Here is a 16,222-nt window from a genome sequence, read left to right on the forward strand (position 1 = left end):
TGTAACCCACCCGTAACCCCCTGTAACCCATCCAAAATGCCACTTCCACCTGCCATTTATCTACAGGAGCAAATCTATCAGTAGGTGTGTAGGATGTCTGTGTGGAGAACTACACAGTATTATTCAGACGATATAAAGTCTCAGTCTATGGACAGCCTGTTGCTTCTTGCCCTCTGAGAAGCAAACAAAAGGGCAGCCGGGGATGTACACGACACTTACGATCTAGAAGTTCATGGCTCAGGAACAAACACCCAGTTGGAAGAGACGCATAAGGCAGGGTGAGGGACACGGAGCTTCCACGGGCTCCCTGGGGGACGTGCCACCCTCCCAGCACCTCCACGGGCTCGCCAACCGGGAAGCTCTTCCAACCCTGTAGCTCAGGGGTTTTTCCAGAGTCTTCGTAACACAAGCACGGTTGATTAAATCATTGGCCCTTGGTGATGAACTCCGTCTCAGTTCCTTTCCCCTCCCAGGAGGCGGTGGGGACGGTCCTGAAAGTTCCCACTCTCTGATCCAGGTTGGTTTCCTGTCAATCCAGCCTCTATGCTTAGAGGCTTTCCAGAAGTCTCCTCACTGGCATAAACTCTGGTGTGGTTGAAAGGGGCTTGTTGGGATTAACAAAAGATACTTTAATGGCTCTTATCATCCAAGGGTTTAGGAGCTCTGTGCCAGAAATGAAGACCAAATACACATTATTGCAAAATCACAGCATCGCAGAGCCCCAAACAGACTCAAGCATGTACGGACACTGATTTTCCAGAGAGGAGCTCTGCAGAGCACTGGATGAAGGCGGTCTTTCCAAAAACCACAGAATGACTGGGGATCCACATGATAAAAAATAAAAACGCGTCCTCCTCCCTCACATCGTAAACACAAATGAATGCAGCCCGAGATGCAGAGCTGAAGGTGAACGGCAAAGCAACAGAGCTTCTAGAAAACACTATGATGGGGCATTCCATATGTTCATGCCTTCAGGGTAGGGAAATACGTTTTGAAAAGGACACAAAAGTACTAATCATAACAGACCAGACTGATCAATTCTCCTGTAGCAAAATTAAGGACCATTTTGGACGGGGTAGAGAGGAGCTAACAGAGATTGTGAAGTATTTAGAACTGAATGGAAATGTCAGCGCTACCTATCAAAGCCTGTGGGCTCCAGTGCAATTTCACTCTCGGAGACACATGGATTCCCTTGCTGCATTCAAAAAAAAATTTTTTTTTAATGTTTATTTATTTTTGAGAGAGAGAGACAGAGCATGAGCAGGGGAGGGGCAGAGAGAGAGAGAGGGAGACACAGGCTCTGAATCCGAAGCAGGCTCTAGGCTCTGAGCTGTCAGCACAGACCCCGATACAGGGCTTGAACCCACAAACCAGGGGACCATGACCTGAGCCAAAGTCGGGCGCTCAGCCGACTGAGCCACCCAGGCGCCCCTCCCTTGCTGTATTTATATAAACACAAGAAGGATTTAAAACTAAGTGAACCAAACTGTCCACGTTTGAAGCCAGAAAAAGAATGACAAAAGAAATCCAAAGAAAATAAGAGGAAATAAAATAAAAGCGGAGATTAGGGAAACAGAAAACAAACAAACAAAAAATAGAACAAACCCAAGCACTTGTGTTTTGCAAAGACTAATAAAATAGTCCTTCAGCAAAAAGCATCAAGAAAAAAAAAAAAGGAAACACAAATAAACAACATTGGAATTAAAGAGAGGGCATAACCAAGAGATTAAAAAATAGGATCAGGAAGGACTTAATACCCCGCATTTGAAAACCTCATGAAAAGGACACTTTTCCAGGAAAACATTTATTAGCAAAATTGGCCCAGGAAGAAAGAAAAATCTGAACAGACCAACAATCAAAAAGGAAAATAAAATGTTAAAGACCTACCTCTGATGGCATCTGGAAGTTATATACCTGCAACACACACACACACACACCACAACTATATTTGGGGTGCCTGGGTGGCTCAGTCAGTTAAGCATCTGTCCAACTTTGGCTCAGGTCATGATCTCACGGTTTGTGAGTTCGAGCCCCGCGTCGGGCTCTGTGCTGATGGCTCAGAGCCTGGAGCCTGCTTCAGACTCCGTGTCTCCCTCTCTCTCTGCCCTTGTGCTCTGTCTCGCTCTCAAAAAAAAAAAAAAAAAAGTAAAAAAAAATAAATAAATAAAAAAGAGACTGCTAGGTGCACCCATCGGGTGAGCAGAAAATCCGAGTTAAATAATATCAGGGCTAAGAGGCTGGGGGGCAACACATACATACCGGGTGCATGGAAACGTGTCAACGCGAGAGCCCCTTCGGACCAGCTCATTAGCGAGGGTAAAGTATGACAATGCGCACGTGATCACCGCTCACAACTCGACTCCTATATTTTTACCTGAAAAAGAAAAAAAAAAAATAGCCTATGGGTGTCCCAGAAGATTTATACAAAGATGTTCATTTTAACATTCAAAAAATAAAAGCAAACAAATACTTCTGTTTAAGTTGCCACAGGTGGGCAGGTTGGAAAGCGGCCGGTGATGTGTTAAAGTGACAGCGTATTAAATAACAGTAAAATCGGACATGTTAGAGCCATGTAATTCAACATGGTTCGATTTCAAAAGGATTGCTGGGTGAAAAAAGCAAGATACAGAGTAATCTGTACAACGTGATGCTATTTTTATAAGACACAAACAATGTTCTATAGTTCCAGCTACTACTGGAAGTATTTTATTATTTTTTTAATGTTTATTTATTTTTGAGAGGGAGAGAGAGAGAGAGAGCGTGAGCATGAATGGGGGGGGGCAGAGAGAGAGAGGGAGACACAGAATCGGAAGCAGGCTCCAGGCCTCTGAGCTGTCAGCACAGAGCCTGACACAAGGGCTTGAACTCACGAACCGTGAATCGCGAGATCATGACCTGAGCCAAAGTCAGACGCCCAACTGACTGAGCCACCCAAGACCCCCAGATGTTTTAAAACATCTCGAAGGAAAGAGGCCTAGCTGATGACGTCCTCAGTAGGACACTGAGGCATCTCTGAAGGACAAGGGGAGGCCAGGAAACCAGGAGGGAGGGGGGTTAAAAGGAACGTTAATTTTCTCTAGAGCACTTTAAATTTTTAAAAGGGGAAAGTGAATGTAATGTTTGTGTAGGGGCCGGGTAAGGGCAGGCAGTCTGGGTATGCCATTTTAGTGTCATTGGAGTGACTGTGTGTCAACAGAGGGAGGCACACAGGCTGGCCACATGCAGGGGAACACATCCTGTATTTTATCTGGAAATCCTACAAGGGTTAGGGTTCCAGGGGGCCCAGCCAGATCTCAGAGAGGTCTAGAGCCCCAGCAGGGAGCAGTGTGACCTCAAGGCAGACACGGGGACCTCCAGGCTCGTCCTGATCCCTAGAGAGGCCAGGAGCCACGAGGGTCAGCCGGGAAGGCAGCAAGCAGGGGCCGACACAGAGGTCACAAGACCTGACTGTCCCCTGTCTGCCTAGACCAGAGGCTAATGCTGTGCAGAGGGGCAGAAAAGAGAGGCCTGGGCATATTTTCCCCCCAGAGACTGAGCATTACCTAAGGACTGTTTAATGTATCTCTAAGAACTATGTTTTAATTGTTAGGACAAAAAGCTTATTTATTTACATTTATCACTAAGCTGCGGGTAAGTGCTTGGGAACAACTGGTTAAGTACGGACCACAGACTTCATATCCTCTGTGCTCACCTGATCACAGCTGGAGTGACTTTTGTGGCCCTGCTCCCCCTTCTCCTGGCGAACTCCCCAGCACTTTGCAATCTCTGTCCTCCCCGTGGATCGCTGTCCCCTGCCCCACGATGGCCTGTCCTCCCGGCAGTATGGCCCGGGCTCAAATTCCACAGCTTGAATCATCACGCCGTGCTCAAGGTTTATGGACGCTTGGGGCCTCATCAAGTTCAAAGTCTGCAACCACGGTAAAGAGGCCCACTCAACTTGGCTTGGGAGCAGCTGCAGCCCAGCGCTGGACACTCCCAGCTGCACACAGGGGTGTCAGCAGCTGGGAGAGGAGAGCCTCAGGCTGGCCCACGCTTGGCCCTGCAGGCCCCAGCCCTGCGTCTGGCCTCCTTGAACTTCCTGCTTCTGAAACAGGACGTCAACTACTTCCATTCTGACCTCCGATTAAGTTCTTCCAGCTTATCTCTTAACTCAGGCAACAGATCCTTCGGGCAAAGCATCCCGTGGTGGGAACAGAAAACTACCCCCCCTCAAGCATCAAGAAGTGCCCTGAGCTGGCAAGACCCCCATGATTGACCCCAAGACAGTGATCCACCTGACCTCCGCTGCCCATCTGCACATATCCACCGCCCTCTGTCCCACATTTTCCTTATATCAACCTGGAAGTCTTTTCAGCACTTTGGAGACAGTCTTTGAGCCGATAGTCTGCTGTCTTCCCGGTGCTGGCCTCCCTGAAATAAATTCCTTTCCTGTTTCCCCACTACTTGTTTCTCTGTCTTTGGATTCTGTTCAGCAGTGACTGCCTGAGACTGGTCTGTTTGGGACCGCGGGGGCCAGGTGCTCATGGATTCCTCCCGCCGGACTACACTTCTCCCTGCTCAGATCTCCTTCCACCACTTTTACTGTGAACAGTGCCCAAGATGCTGGGAACGTGCCTCCTCTGAGAAACCCTCAGGCCCTGTGAGCTTGGGGGCCCTACCTACTGCAGAGTGCAGATTCAGGGTGTAGAAAAATATCCATGCCTCAGTGGAACACGATGCGTCGTCTACCACACATCCAAGCAGTCATCTGACCCCAGCCTTGCTCTCTTTCACAAGGTGTAGACTGTCTCTCGGGGAGCTCAGGGATCCGCGCCCCCAACCCCACCCTGCAGAAAAACTAGTTCTGTCTCTACTTACATGTTCATTTCAATGCGCCTCATCTATAAACGGGTCTCCTTTTCTATTCTCTTTGAACTGGTTTTAACGTCTGGCTGCTTGCTTCTCTGATTAACGAGTAGAAATAAAGCCTTTATCACTTCTCCCTACTTAAAACCCGAATGAGAATTAGGATTTCACGTTTTCCTGAAAATTATCTTAGACGAACCGAGCTCGGCTCTCACTGCTGCAGTTTACTGACTTTGGGACCTTCGGGACGTTGCTCGTCTGCAAAAGGGGGCCGGGGGGAAACGGAGCGAGACAATACGAAGTCTCCAAAAGCCGGCCTCAGCGCCGCCACGGACCCGCCCCCGCGCTTCGCCGTGGCCCCGCCCTCCGCCGAGGCCCCGCCCCAGGCCGTCCTCCGACTACAAAGTCCCCACCGCTCAGGGGCGAGCCCAGAGCAGGAGCTGGAAGTCCTGCGGCCTGGTGGGGCGGAACAGCCGTACGGCGCAGTAACCCCATTGGGCGGGGGCGGGGGGCGGGCCCTGACTTGCTATTGGTTAGCGGCAGAAGGCGGGGCCGGATCCAGGCCAGCGATTGGCCGGTGTTCAGCGGCGGGGTCTGATCCAGGCCTGCGATTGGCCGGAGGCCGGCCGTGGCGGCGGGCGCGGCGTGGTGATGGAGACCGCGGGGCCTAGGACCCGGGCGGCTGCGCGGCTTGGGGCGCACGCGACGCGGGAGGAGCAGCGGAAGCGGCGGCCTGTGCGCCGGTGGCAGCGGAGGAGGTGGGCGGGGGTCCGGCGGGGCCGCCATTGGCGGTGCTGTGGGTGGAAAGCTTGTGTGTCCTCGCCCTCGCCCACTGCCGTCGGCCGTGGGTCCTCGCGGAGGAGGCCGGCTGGTGTCATTCGTACCCTTGCTGGACAGGAAGGGGGTGGTGCCTGGAGCGGGGATATCTGCACCGAGTCTTTAGGGAGCAGGTGGCGAATGGGAAGAAGGGTGTTCCAGACGCGGGAACGGAGTGGGCAAAGGCTGAGGCACGGAAGGGATGGACGTGCCCTTCGGCGCCCATGCTTGGTTCTTTGTTGGGACCTTTGCTCACCTGGGGGGACGTTAGGAGCACCCCTCTATGGCCTTCTTGGAAACAGCATCCCTAGCTTCGTGTTAAACCCAAAAGGAGACCAGGGGTGTTTCAGACGGAACAGGGATGGAGTGCAAGCGGCTGCCCGCTGGTGGGGACGCTTTTGCTCCTGCATAGGAATGTTGAGATGGCTCACGCTCTGGTACAGACCAACAAGTGTTCTGACAGTTCCTGGAGTGGGGGTATTGGGGGAGACAAGCTGAAGGACCGAGAAATCATCAAGAGAGAGGGAAAAGCACAGCCATAGGATGAAATTCGCAAGGGAGCACTTCCCAAGCACTTAGCACATCCACTTTAATGAGACTTGAATGTCTCATCCCATCCACTCGCCTGGCAGGTCTCAGGGTCTCCTAAGAAAGTCACAAAGAAGAGGCCATGGATGTTGGTAGGTTTAGACAACTTCCGCTTTGAAGCCCACAGCCAATAAATGGTAGCTGGCCGTGTCTTCTTGTACTCTGATGACAATAATTGTTTTTAAAAGAATGATAATTTGGGGGCGCCTGGGGGGCTCAGTCGGTTAAACGTCTGACTTCGACTCCGGTCGCGATCTCACGGTTCGTGGGTTCGAGCCCCGTGTCGGGCTCTGTGCCGACAGCTCGGAGCCTGGAGCCCGCTGCGGATTCTGTGTCTCCCTCTCTCTCTACCCCTTGTCCGCTCACACTCTGTCTCTCTCTCAAAAATAAACATTTAAAAAAAAAAAAAAAAGAAAGCTAATTTGGTTTTATCCAGGCTTTTCCAACTTCACGTACCGAAAGTGCCCTTTTTTTTTTCTGTTAGAATCCTCCACGGCAGCTGGGGAGTTAGTGTGGCATCCACAGAACATACCCACAGAAACGTGGACTGGGGAGGAAGTGTGGCCCTGCTCTCTGGGGCCCTGAAACTCTGGTTCTGTGAGGTTTCCTGGCCCTTGGCCAAGAACCCGTGGACTCTGCGAAGCACGACTTTGGTCCTGCAGGGTGATGTCTGGGTGGCTGGTACAGAGGATGGGCTGTTCTTCCGACAGCAGGAACATCGGTGCCTACTGGCCTCTTTATACGTATTCCCGTAGCTTGTATTCAAACCCTAAGTCCGAGAATAGCACCGCCTCCCCTCCACACGTCTGGATGGAGCCTAGTCCGTGTGCTTCTCAGTGTTGTTTTTCTTTACCCTTTTACTTAAAAAATTTTTTTAACTTCCTCCTTGCTTAGAATCGGGGAGGAACAAGAAGAAGCAGTCTTTCGTGAAGTGGTCAGTTTTACCCGGGATCCTCTGCCAGGTGAGAAGGACCGAGGCTCTGAACGCTGTCTCCGAGTTCACCCCTGGGGCTTCGGGGCAGGCCCGCCCCTTCCTGGTCTCCGTTCTCGCTCGGTTATTGTCAGAGCGTCTCTGCTAACCCATCGATTCCTCACTGTTCCCTCGTCTGACCAGCTAGATATTATGACAAGGACACCACCAAACCCATCAGCTTTTACTTACCTTCGCTGGAGGAACTCTTGGCGTGGACGCCCGACGCGGAGGACAGCTTTAATGTGGCCCTGGAACCCCTCAAGTGTCGGCAGCCCCCTCTGAGCAGCCGGAGGCCCCGGACGTTGTTGTGCCATGACATGATGGGCGGATACCTGGATGACAAGTAAGGCTTTGCGAGGACATCGCCTGACGTTAAATTTGTTGCGTGTTTTCCTTCTGTGGGACCGGATGGAGGGGAAGGAGGGAGGGACGGTGTGGCAGAGACAGCCAGGAGCCGGGCCTCTGGACCAGACTGCCGGGCCCGGAGCCCGTCCCTTTGGCTCTGACTCCGTGCTCGGCCCACCGCTCTGAGTGTCCTACTCCGCCCCTCCCCCAGCCAGGGACGCTTCCTCCAGAGTCGCCGGCGGTGCGCTCAGGGGTCTTAAACGTCTATAAAATACTCTTGGACGGGACGATAGATGGGCAGGCTTGAGTCAGAGTCGGCCACCAAGGGACAGGCCGAGGCAGGTGGTGACGTCTCGGGTGCGGCTCATGTGGTTACCCGCCCGACCTTACGTGCACGGAGACCATCCTGGAGGAACCGTCAAGGGACTAGTGTGGGGGACACCAGGCGCCTGGAGCTTTTGCGTGAGGCCTTCCGCTTCTCCTTTCTTCTGTCTTGTCTGGGTTTGTGGAGGCTCAAAACCGCCGTGGGGTCCGGGGGTGACTGCCTGCGCGGCCCGGTGAACACGTTTCCCTTAAGACCTCCCGAGATAAGGACTGAGGTGTCGTTCTGTTTCTCACTCGACCCAGCGTCTACACTGTGCGCAGCGAGCTCTCGGCATCACTGGCCGCGACTGAAGAGGATCTTCCCTTGGGGCCTCGCTAGTCTCTTTTCGCTCTGGGGTCCCCGTGTCCCGGGTCCCGACTGCTGTGTTTCTCACGCAGGTTCATTCAGGGCTCGGCGGCGCAAAATCCCTATTGCTTCTACCACTGGCAGTGTATTGACATCTTTGTGTACTTCAGCCATCACCTGGTGACCATCCCCCCCGTGGGCTGGACCAACGCTGCCCACAGGCACGGGGTCTGTGTGCTGGGTAAGATCCCAGGGCTCGCCTCCCGCTCAGCCAGGCTCGGTCGCACACCTGCCAGGTGTCGCAGGGGCGAACAGGCTAGGCCTTTGCTTCTGAGCGAGTAGAGCTCGGCGCCTGGGGCCGCCTCGATAGGTCAGGACCGGCCAAGGCGGACTTCCGGAAGGGGCCGGCCACGGGGCCACTCTTGCAATTGCTAGAGAGACAACAGAGCCATATGCGGCGGGCAGACCGGTGGGCATGGCTGTGTTCCTGGAAAACGGCGTTTATAGGGGCGCCCGGGGGGCTCAGTCGGTTGAGCGTCCGCCTCTTGATTTTGGCTCAGGTCGTGATCTCACTGTTTACGAGTTCGAGCCCCGTGTCGGGCTCCGCGCTGACGGCGTGGGGCCTGCTTGGGATTTTCTCTCTCCCTCTCCGCCCCCATCCCTCCCTCCCCTCTCAACATGAGTAAATAAACTTAGCAAAACAATACAAAACAAAACGACAACCTGCGTTTATAAAAAATAGGTGGTCTGCAGGCCACAGGTGGCCGGCCGGTCCCTGGATGGAGTGAGGCTTCTCAAGCTTTCTTCACCGGCCCCTGAAACATGTATTGGCTTGTTTAGCACTGACTGCTGGGCCCTGCCCCCAGGGCGTTTGGTTCCCTAGTTGTCCGGGGACAGCCGAGAAGTTGAACGTCTGCCTTGAAGGCCACGCTGATGTACTGTGGCAGGAACCGCGCTTTGCTAACTGCTGGGTTCGCCTGACCTCGTCTCTCTCTGTCCTGGCAGGGACTTTCATCGCCGAGTGGAAAGAAGGTGGGCGGCTCTGTGAAGCCTTTCTGGCCGGGGACGAGCGCTCCTACCAGGCGGTGGCCGATCAGCTCGTCCTGATCGCCCAGTTTTTCCGTTTTGATGGCTGGCTCATCAACATCGAGAGCTCTCTGAGTGTGAGCACGACCTTCTCCGGTGCCTGCCCAGCCCTGTCGCAGGCGCTGTCCCCCTGCCGCTTCCCTAGCTAGGCCTGGCGGGGCCCGCACTGCGGCCGGCTCCCCGTCACGGCGGCGGGAGCCGGCCCCACGCATCTCCGTTCCTTCGAAGCGACGCAGAACCTTCTCTGGCGCTGTGTCCAGAAACCTGGGTTGGCCGAGCTCCGTGTTCTCCTTCAAGGAGACCCCTCTCCTCCTCCGTTTGCTTTTCTTGGGCCACGCGTGTGGCTTCCCTTCCCGCCAGCCTCCCCCCTCGTGGCCTTTAATCTTTTCTTGGTGGCCGTGCCCGTTATCCTTCCTGCCTCAGGAAGGGAGGAGAGTCAGAGGCCAGGTGGCTGGACCCGCCCTTCGGCGGCTGTGGGGTGGAGGGGCTCCTGGGACCGTGGCTTCTTTGGTGTGTGTCCATCCGTTTGCTTCTGGGGTGAAGTGTCCTCCTCTACGTCCTGTGTGGGCACTTCTGCCCGACGTCCCTGGGCCTCACCGAGGGCCTTCTCTTCACCCCTCTCCAGCTGGCCGCGGTGGGGAACGTGCCCCCTTTCCTCCGGTACCTGAGCACGCAGCTCTGTCGGCAGGTCCCGGGGGGCCTGGTGCTCTGGTACGACAGCGTGGTGAGCAGCGGGCAGGTCATGTGGCAGAACGAGCTCAATGAGCAGAACCGGTGAGCCGGGCGGCCCCCTGGGTGGAGGGGTCGCCGGCAGTGCCGCGTGTCTCCCGGAGGCCTGGCGCACTCGGCCGCCCCGGGGGGGGGGGGGGGGAGCGGGAGGGGCGAGAGCGACGGGGGGCCCAGCTGGCACTGTGCCGGGGGTCCCCGCTGTCCGGGGCAGCCTCCGTCCCGGGCCTGGAGGCAGCCCCGGCTGTGGGTTATGAGTGGAGGCGAGGGAGGGGGAGGTCCAGCGTGGGCGGCCCCCGTGCCTCCCGGTCCGGGCCTCACGGCCAGTCCCCGCCGCCTCCCAGGATCTTCTTCGACTCCTGCCACGGCTTCTTCACTAACTACAACTGGCGGGAGGAGCATCTGGACAGAATGGTAGCGCAGGCCGGCGAGCGCCGGGCCGACGTGTACGTGGGAGTGGACGTGTTCGCCCGGGGCAACGTCGTCGGGGGCCAGTTCGACACCCACAAGGTGGGGGTGGCCCTCGGGGCCGGGGGTGGGGTGGGGGTGGTGGCCGGCGTGCCTTCCGCGGGCCTGGTTTTCTTGTGGACCTTCCGTTCCCACCTGCACTCGAGGGAAACTGAGGCGACCTTCTTCCCAGAGTGGGGAAACTGAGGACCGGGGAACACCGGTGACCTGCCCCGAGGCCAAGCCGAGCCCCGAAATCCTAACTTCCAGCCCCTTCTTGTGCTCGGGTGGTACTTGTGTTAGGTGTTGATGGGCAGCAGCACCGTTCGGACCTCCGGCCCGAGTCTCTGACTCGCTTTTACGTCTGTCGGGACCGTGTGCTCCGGAAGGGCACTGAGTCGGCAGTTGGAGCCACTGGGTGGGCCGGGGGGACCCTGGCAGGGAGCTGGGGGTCTTTCTCCGGCAGCTCAGGGCTAAGGACCCAGGCAAAAGAGCGGTTTGGGGAATTGCTGGCTTAATAGCTAGAGAGGTTTTTCTGGCAAGGCAGCAGTGAGGAGAGAGAGGAGGGGTTGCTGGGGCTGAGCTCCTGGTGTGGGATAAGTAGGGAGTCAGCTTGTCTCCCGGGCTGTCAGCCCCGCCCCGTCCCCAGTGCCACGGGGATGTTCTTGCTCATTAATTAAGCTCTAAGTGAATAAATTAATCCAATAACCGAAGATCCTCTCCACCCGCTGCGAGTCTGATAACGTGATGACAGGTACGGCGCTGGAGAGGCAGCATGTGAGAGCCGCCCCCCTGCAGCCCCCTGCCGGCCCAGAGCCTTCCTTCCCGGCACTGCTGCAGCGGCCTCTGCTGGTGGGCTGAGGAGTGACGGGGACTGAGTTCGAAGGCCCCCTCAGAGCTGGGAGGGAGGCGTCGCGCTCGCGGGGAAGGGGCGTCCCCTGACTGCTGTCTCCCTAGTCGCTGGAGCTGATCCGGAAGCACGGGTTCTCGGCCGCTCTCTTTGCCCCTGGCTGGGTGTACGAGTGTTTGGAGAAGAGGGATTTCTTCCAGAACCAGGACAAGTGAGTCCTGTCCCGCGGCCCAGGGGCGTAGTGATGGCCGGATGGGGGCTCCGGCAATTTCAAACGTGTCTCCGGGTAGCTCAGGCCTTGCTCTCCACTGACCTTCCCAGGGCACACCGGGCAGGGGGAGGGGCTCAGCTCGCGAGAAGTCAGCTACCTGGGGTGCTTGCGGGCGGGAGGGTCCTGGCGACCAGTTAAGCGGCAAGGGTGGAACCTGGGGTCCCCGAGGGGCCGCTTCCGCAGACAGCCGTGGCCACTCTGGGAGGGATGCGGGGGGGCCTCGGGTCGCAGAGAGTGAGTCCAGGCTGTCTCTGCAGGTTCTGGGGCTTGCTGGGACGCTACCTGCCCCCACACAGCATCTGCTCTCTGCCCTTTGTCACTTCTTTCTGCCTGGGCATGGGGACTCGAAGAGTGTGCTACGGCCAGGTGCGTGGGGCTCCCGGTTGGGCCGCGTCACCTTTGGTGTGCCCTGGGACAGGTGGGGGGCTCGGGGGCGTGCGAGGGATGGCCGTGCTGCGCTTCCCCGTCCCCCCGTGTACACGGTGCCCCCTGGGCCCCCAGCCCCCCCCCCCCCCCTGACGTGGCCTCGTCCTGCAGGAGGAGGCGGTGGGGCCCTGGTACCACCCGAGCGCCCAGGAAATCCAGCCCCTGTTTGCAGAGCACAGGCCGGAAGGGGACGGGCAGGGCTGGGTGAAGACGCACTGCTGCCTGGAGGACGCCTGGAACGGGGGCAGCTCCCTGCTCATCCGCGGGGTGATCCCGCCCGATGTCGGGCACGTGGCTGTGAGGTAGGCGGGTGGGGATGAGACCCGTGGGGTCATCCGCTTCCCCCCACCCCTGCCGATCGCGAACCCCCACCCCTGTCGGGCGGCTGGGCGGCAGCAGCCGGGATGAGGACAGACAGAACCGGGTGGTTTTTACGTACGGTTCTCCGGTTCTCCGTCTCAAGCGTCTTTGAGCGGGTGGGGCGGCAGCGCGAACCGGCTGCCCAAACCACCCCGGCACCTCCTCGCCTCGCAAAACCGAACCTGGCCCCGCAGAGCAGCGCCCGTCCCCCCACCCCCACCCCCCACCGCAGCCACCGCCCTGCTCGCCGTTGCCGAGTCCGACCGCTTCTCGTTCCTGTGCAGTCGCAGAACCGAGATCTTTGGGTCACGGAAGGATGGGGGGAGGGCCGTCCCCAGCCTCGGGCGGGACCAGAGCGCACGCCCTGTGCTGCCCCGGCTCCCGGGTCCTGCGGGGAGAGGCTGGCGGGAGTGAGCGGGAGCCAGCTTGGCGTCCCCGCGGTTACGCTGTGGCCCCTCATCGCTGGCCTCCTCCCACAGGCTGTTCTCCCTGCACGTCCCGGTGCCCCCCAAAATCTTCCTGTCCATGGTGTATAAGCTTGAAGGGCCTTCGGATGTTGGGGTGGCGTTGGAGCTCACCACTGGGGACGCGGGCAGCTGTCACGTCGGTGGCATCTCGACGTTGAGTGGTGAGGGGGTAGGGTTGGCCCCTGCCTCTTGAAGGCCTCCTCTGTTTCAGGGGACGCCTCAGGGAAGGGGGGTCTAGAAAGTGCACCGGGGTGGGCGGAGGCAGGCAGGTCCCGCCTCTGCTGTGGTCCAGGCCTGACAGGGAGACTCCCCAGCCAGCCAGAGCCTGCGGCCCACGGCCCCCACTGGGCAGCACAGCGTGCCGTGGGGGACTGGGTCTCTGTTCCCACGGAGACGTGGGGATCAGGCCTCCCGCCAGCCATGGCACCGAGAAGGAGGACGTCTGTGGGGCCTGGGGGTGTGGGGGCTCTCCGCCCTGTTCTTCCCCCGAGGGCCTCAGCCTGTCTTGGCAGGCCCTGGGCGCCTGGTGCCACCAGGGAGCCTTCTGGCCTCCAGAAGAGACGCCTCCCCGTGTGGTTTCCTTTGGACCCTCCTCATTCTCAAGTCCTGGGTCTCCTCCCGCAGCAGAAGCGAGCTCCAGGCACAGCCCCCGCCCCCTCCGGGTGCCCCCCACCAAGCTGGCCAGATGGGTGGGCCGCTGCGGCCAGCAGCTCAGCGGGGGCTGGGTCCAGCGGTGAGTGCCTTTTCTTCCTGTCGAGACTCCGGCAGGGGATGGCCACGTGGTGGGGGGCACCCGAGAGCCCCAGAACCGGAGGAGTTCAGGCGGCCCCGTGACACAAACCCAGGAACGCTGCTGGGAACCGTCACGGTCGTGCCTCACGGCTGGGGTCTCCCGCTGACCACAGGGACCGCTTTGGGACGGGTCTCCCTTCCCGACGTGGCTCGGGGCCTGGAGGGCGCTGAGCTGAGGTGGGCTCCTTGTGACCGGCCTCCGATTGCCCCCCCCCCCCAGCTGCTACGAGGTGAACCTTCGGGGCTGCGTCCTGCAGGACCTCTGGGTCAGCTTCTCGCGGCCTCCCGGCAGCCGGGAGCAGGAGGCCTTTGTCTGCCGCCTGGGAGAGCTCCAGGTGAGGCGGGCGCCCTTGCAGAGGAGGGGGGTGCCGCCTGCAGCCGAGCCCCGCCTGCCCCCGCGGCTCGCGGGCCGGAGGGGTGAGGGTGCCAGCCGGCGGGAACGCGCGGGGCCGGGCGCCCTCGGCCCCCGCGGGCTGAGCCTTCTCCCTCCCGCCAGGTGGTGGATGCCAACAGCCTGCTCAGCCCTCTGCCCCGGGTGCAGGCCGTCAGTGTCTCCCGGGTGCGCTGGCAGCGGGCCGCCCCCGAGGAAGAGGAGGAGGAGGAGGAGGAGGAGGAGGAGGAGGAGGAGCGGCGCCCGGCCCGGCTCCGGCTCAGCTGTGCTCTGCACTGGTCCTACCCCCTGTCTCACATCCGATGCTTCCGCATCCACTGCTGCAGAGCGACCGGTTCTCCTGCGGAGGGGCCCCCGGGGCCGGAGAAGCCCGCGCTCCTGGGCCTGGCGTTTGTCAACCAGTATCGCGTAGTGGACCTGGCGGTGGCAGCCGCGGGGCCAGGCACGGACGGCCGCGTGGAGTTCCTGGTGGAGCCCGTCTCCAGGGAGGGATTTCTGGTGCCGAAGGCCGAGTGGGGCCGGGCGGCCCTGCTCTACTCCTGGCCCCACGCGTGAGCGAGCATTAAAGCACAGACCCTCCCGGCCTCGAGGCTACGGCTGCTTCTGCGCCGGGGCCCCGCGAAGCGTGCAGACGACCACAGGCCCCTGGGAGGCTGCGGGCTGGGGCTTTCTTGTGGGGGACGTTGCTAATCGGAAACCCGAGAGGTCCGTTTGCTGGGTGGGCGATTTCCTGGGGTGAAGGAGCTCTGTTCCGTCTCCTCTGTGGAATACAGTTCTGCAAGTGACAGAACTGGGGAAAGCGAGTCCCGTCCGTCCGAGAAGGCCGCTTCCCAATGGGCCGAGAGACGCTTACGCTCACCAGGCTTGAAGGAGGCGGGTGGTGGCCTCTGAGCAGCCCAGGGGCGATTCCCAGGGTGAGGGCTGAGGGCGGAGTGGGGGGAGGGTGCTGAGGACTGAGCCCCTGGCCGGGCTGGCACCAGGTCGTACCTGCCCCCGGGCCAGGTGGGCTGCCCCAGTCCAGACCATCCTGTGTTGCGGCTTTCCCAGTTCGCTGTCCCCGTGAGCTGGGGCCACCTGTGGGGCATCTCACGGGCCCCGGGTCCTGCTGTGTCTCTCCCGGGTTGTTGGTCCTGGCGAAGCTTGCACGGAGGCCGTCCTCTGGGCCCCTGGGCCAGCCCGGGAGGCCCAGAAAGGCCCTCGGCCTGCAGCCCGGCCCCAGCCTGTCTGCGGGCGCTCTGGCTGCCCTGTTCCATCACATCCGCTTGCCTCAGCCTCTCCCAGGGTGAGCCGCGCTACGGCCCCCGGAGAGGTGTTAGCAAAGGCCCTTCGAGGACTCTCTTCACTGGGCCGCCTTCCTCTCTTGCCTCCTCTGTCTTCTAGCACCTTCCTTCCCTCTGCCAGTGGCTCTGCATGGGGAGGAGGGGAGGGGGTGAGGGAGTCAGAGATGGCTCCTGCAGTCACACAGCTCCCCTGTCGATCGCTGGGCCACTGTGCTGACTTCCTAGGGGTGGGCTCTCCACCCCGAGGCCTTGCCCGGCTCCTCTCTTGGGCCAGAGCAGTGTCGTCACTCCCGGGGTCTCACCCTGGGGCTGCCCAGGGCCATCGTTGGGGGTCACTTGCCCATTTCTCTGTCCTCCACCCATGCTATGAGAGGTGGAGCGGTCCCAAGGGCCAGACAGTCCCAGCCAGGGGGTCACACCTAAGGGGTGGCCTCGGGTCCAAGGCCAGGGGTCCACGGACTTGGTCTCACGCTGTAGGGAGGAGAGAGGCCACCAGGCGGCAGTACAGCCACAGCGCCTCAGCCGGGGGTTCAGAGGGGTGTCGGGGTGGCCTTGGTAAACTCGGCCAGCAGGACAGCAAAGGGGGTCTCCTTCGGGGCTGACGTTTGCCCAGGCACCCACGTGCCCCCTTCCCGGTGAGACAGAGGAACAAAGTTTTACTCTCCGAGTCCCGTGCGTGGCCTACCCAGCTCAGCCCCCGGTGGGGAATGGGTTTGCCTGGCCGAGGGGGAAGTGCTTCATGTGGAACAGGATGGTGACTCCACTGACCAGCTGGGAAGCGCAGGCCACCCACGACCCCTGGTTGTCCCTGCGGAGCTGGACGGCTCAGCAGACTGGTGGGAAGGACCTGAGCCACTCGGAGCTGCTCACACAAGCGTGTTCGCAGTTT

General features: G+C 59.5%; 1 protein-coding gene across 3 annotated transcripts; it reads left to right on the forward strand.

The window, feature by feature from the left end:
* The first annotated feature begins 5,399 nt into the window (after nucleotides 1-5,399).
* Nucleotides 5,400-14,637, forward strand: ENGASE (endo-beta-N-acetylglucosaminidase). Of its 3 annotated transcripts, none has more exons than XM_047094023.1 (14): nucleotides 5,400-5,603; nucleotides 7,144-7,211; nucleotides 7,364-7,565; nucleotides 8,330-8,478; nucleotides 9,243-9,400; nucleotides 9,949-10,097; nucleotides 10,394-10,559; nucleotides 11,454-11,557; nucleotides 11,875-11,983; nucleotides 12,155-12,345; nucleotides 12,883-13,031; nucleotides 13,495-13,603; nucleotides 13,883-13,997; nucleotides 14,159-14,637. In XM_047094023.1, the coding sequence occupies exons 1-14, from the start codon at nucleotides 5,497-5,499 to the stop codon at nucleotides 14,606-14,608; spliced, it is 2,226 nt and encodes a 741-aa protein (XP_046949979.1). In that variant the 5' UTR covers nucleotides 5,400-5,496; the 3' UTR covers nucleotides 14,609-14,637. The 3 variants fall into 3 exon arrangements, with proteins under 3 accessions (XP_046949979.1, XP_046949981.1, XP_046949982.1); XM_047094025.1 differs by having other exon boundaries at nucleotides 13,498-13,603; XM_047094026.1 differs by having other exon boundaries at nucleotides 5,579-5,603; nucleotides 7,368-7,565.
* The last annotated feature ends 1,585 nt before the right edge of the window (nucleotides 14,638-16,222 follow it).

This window comes from Lynx rufus, unplaced genomic scaffold (assembly GCF_022079265.1).
Source record: "Lynx rufus isolate CCGP_SWC_20201006 ecotype Redwood Valley unplaced genomic scaffold, mLynRuf1.p SCAF_37, whole genome shotgun sequence".
In the NCBI taxonomy this organism is placed as follows: Eukaryota; Metazoa; Chordata; class Mammalia; order Carnivora; family Felidae; genus Lynx; species Lynx rufus.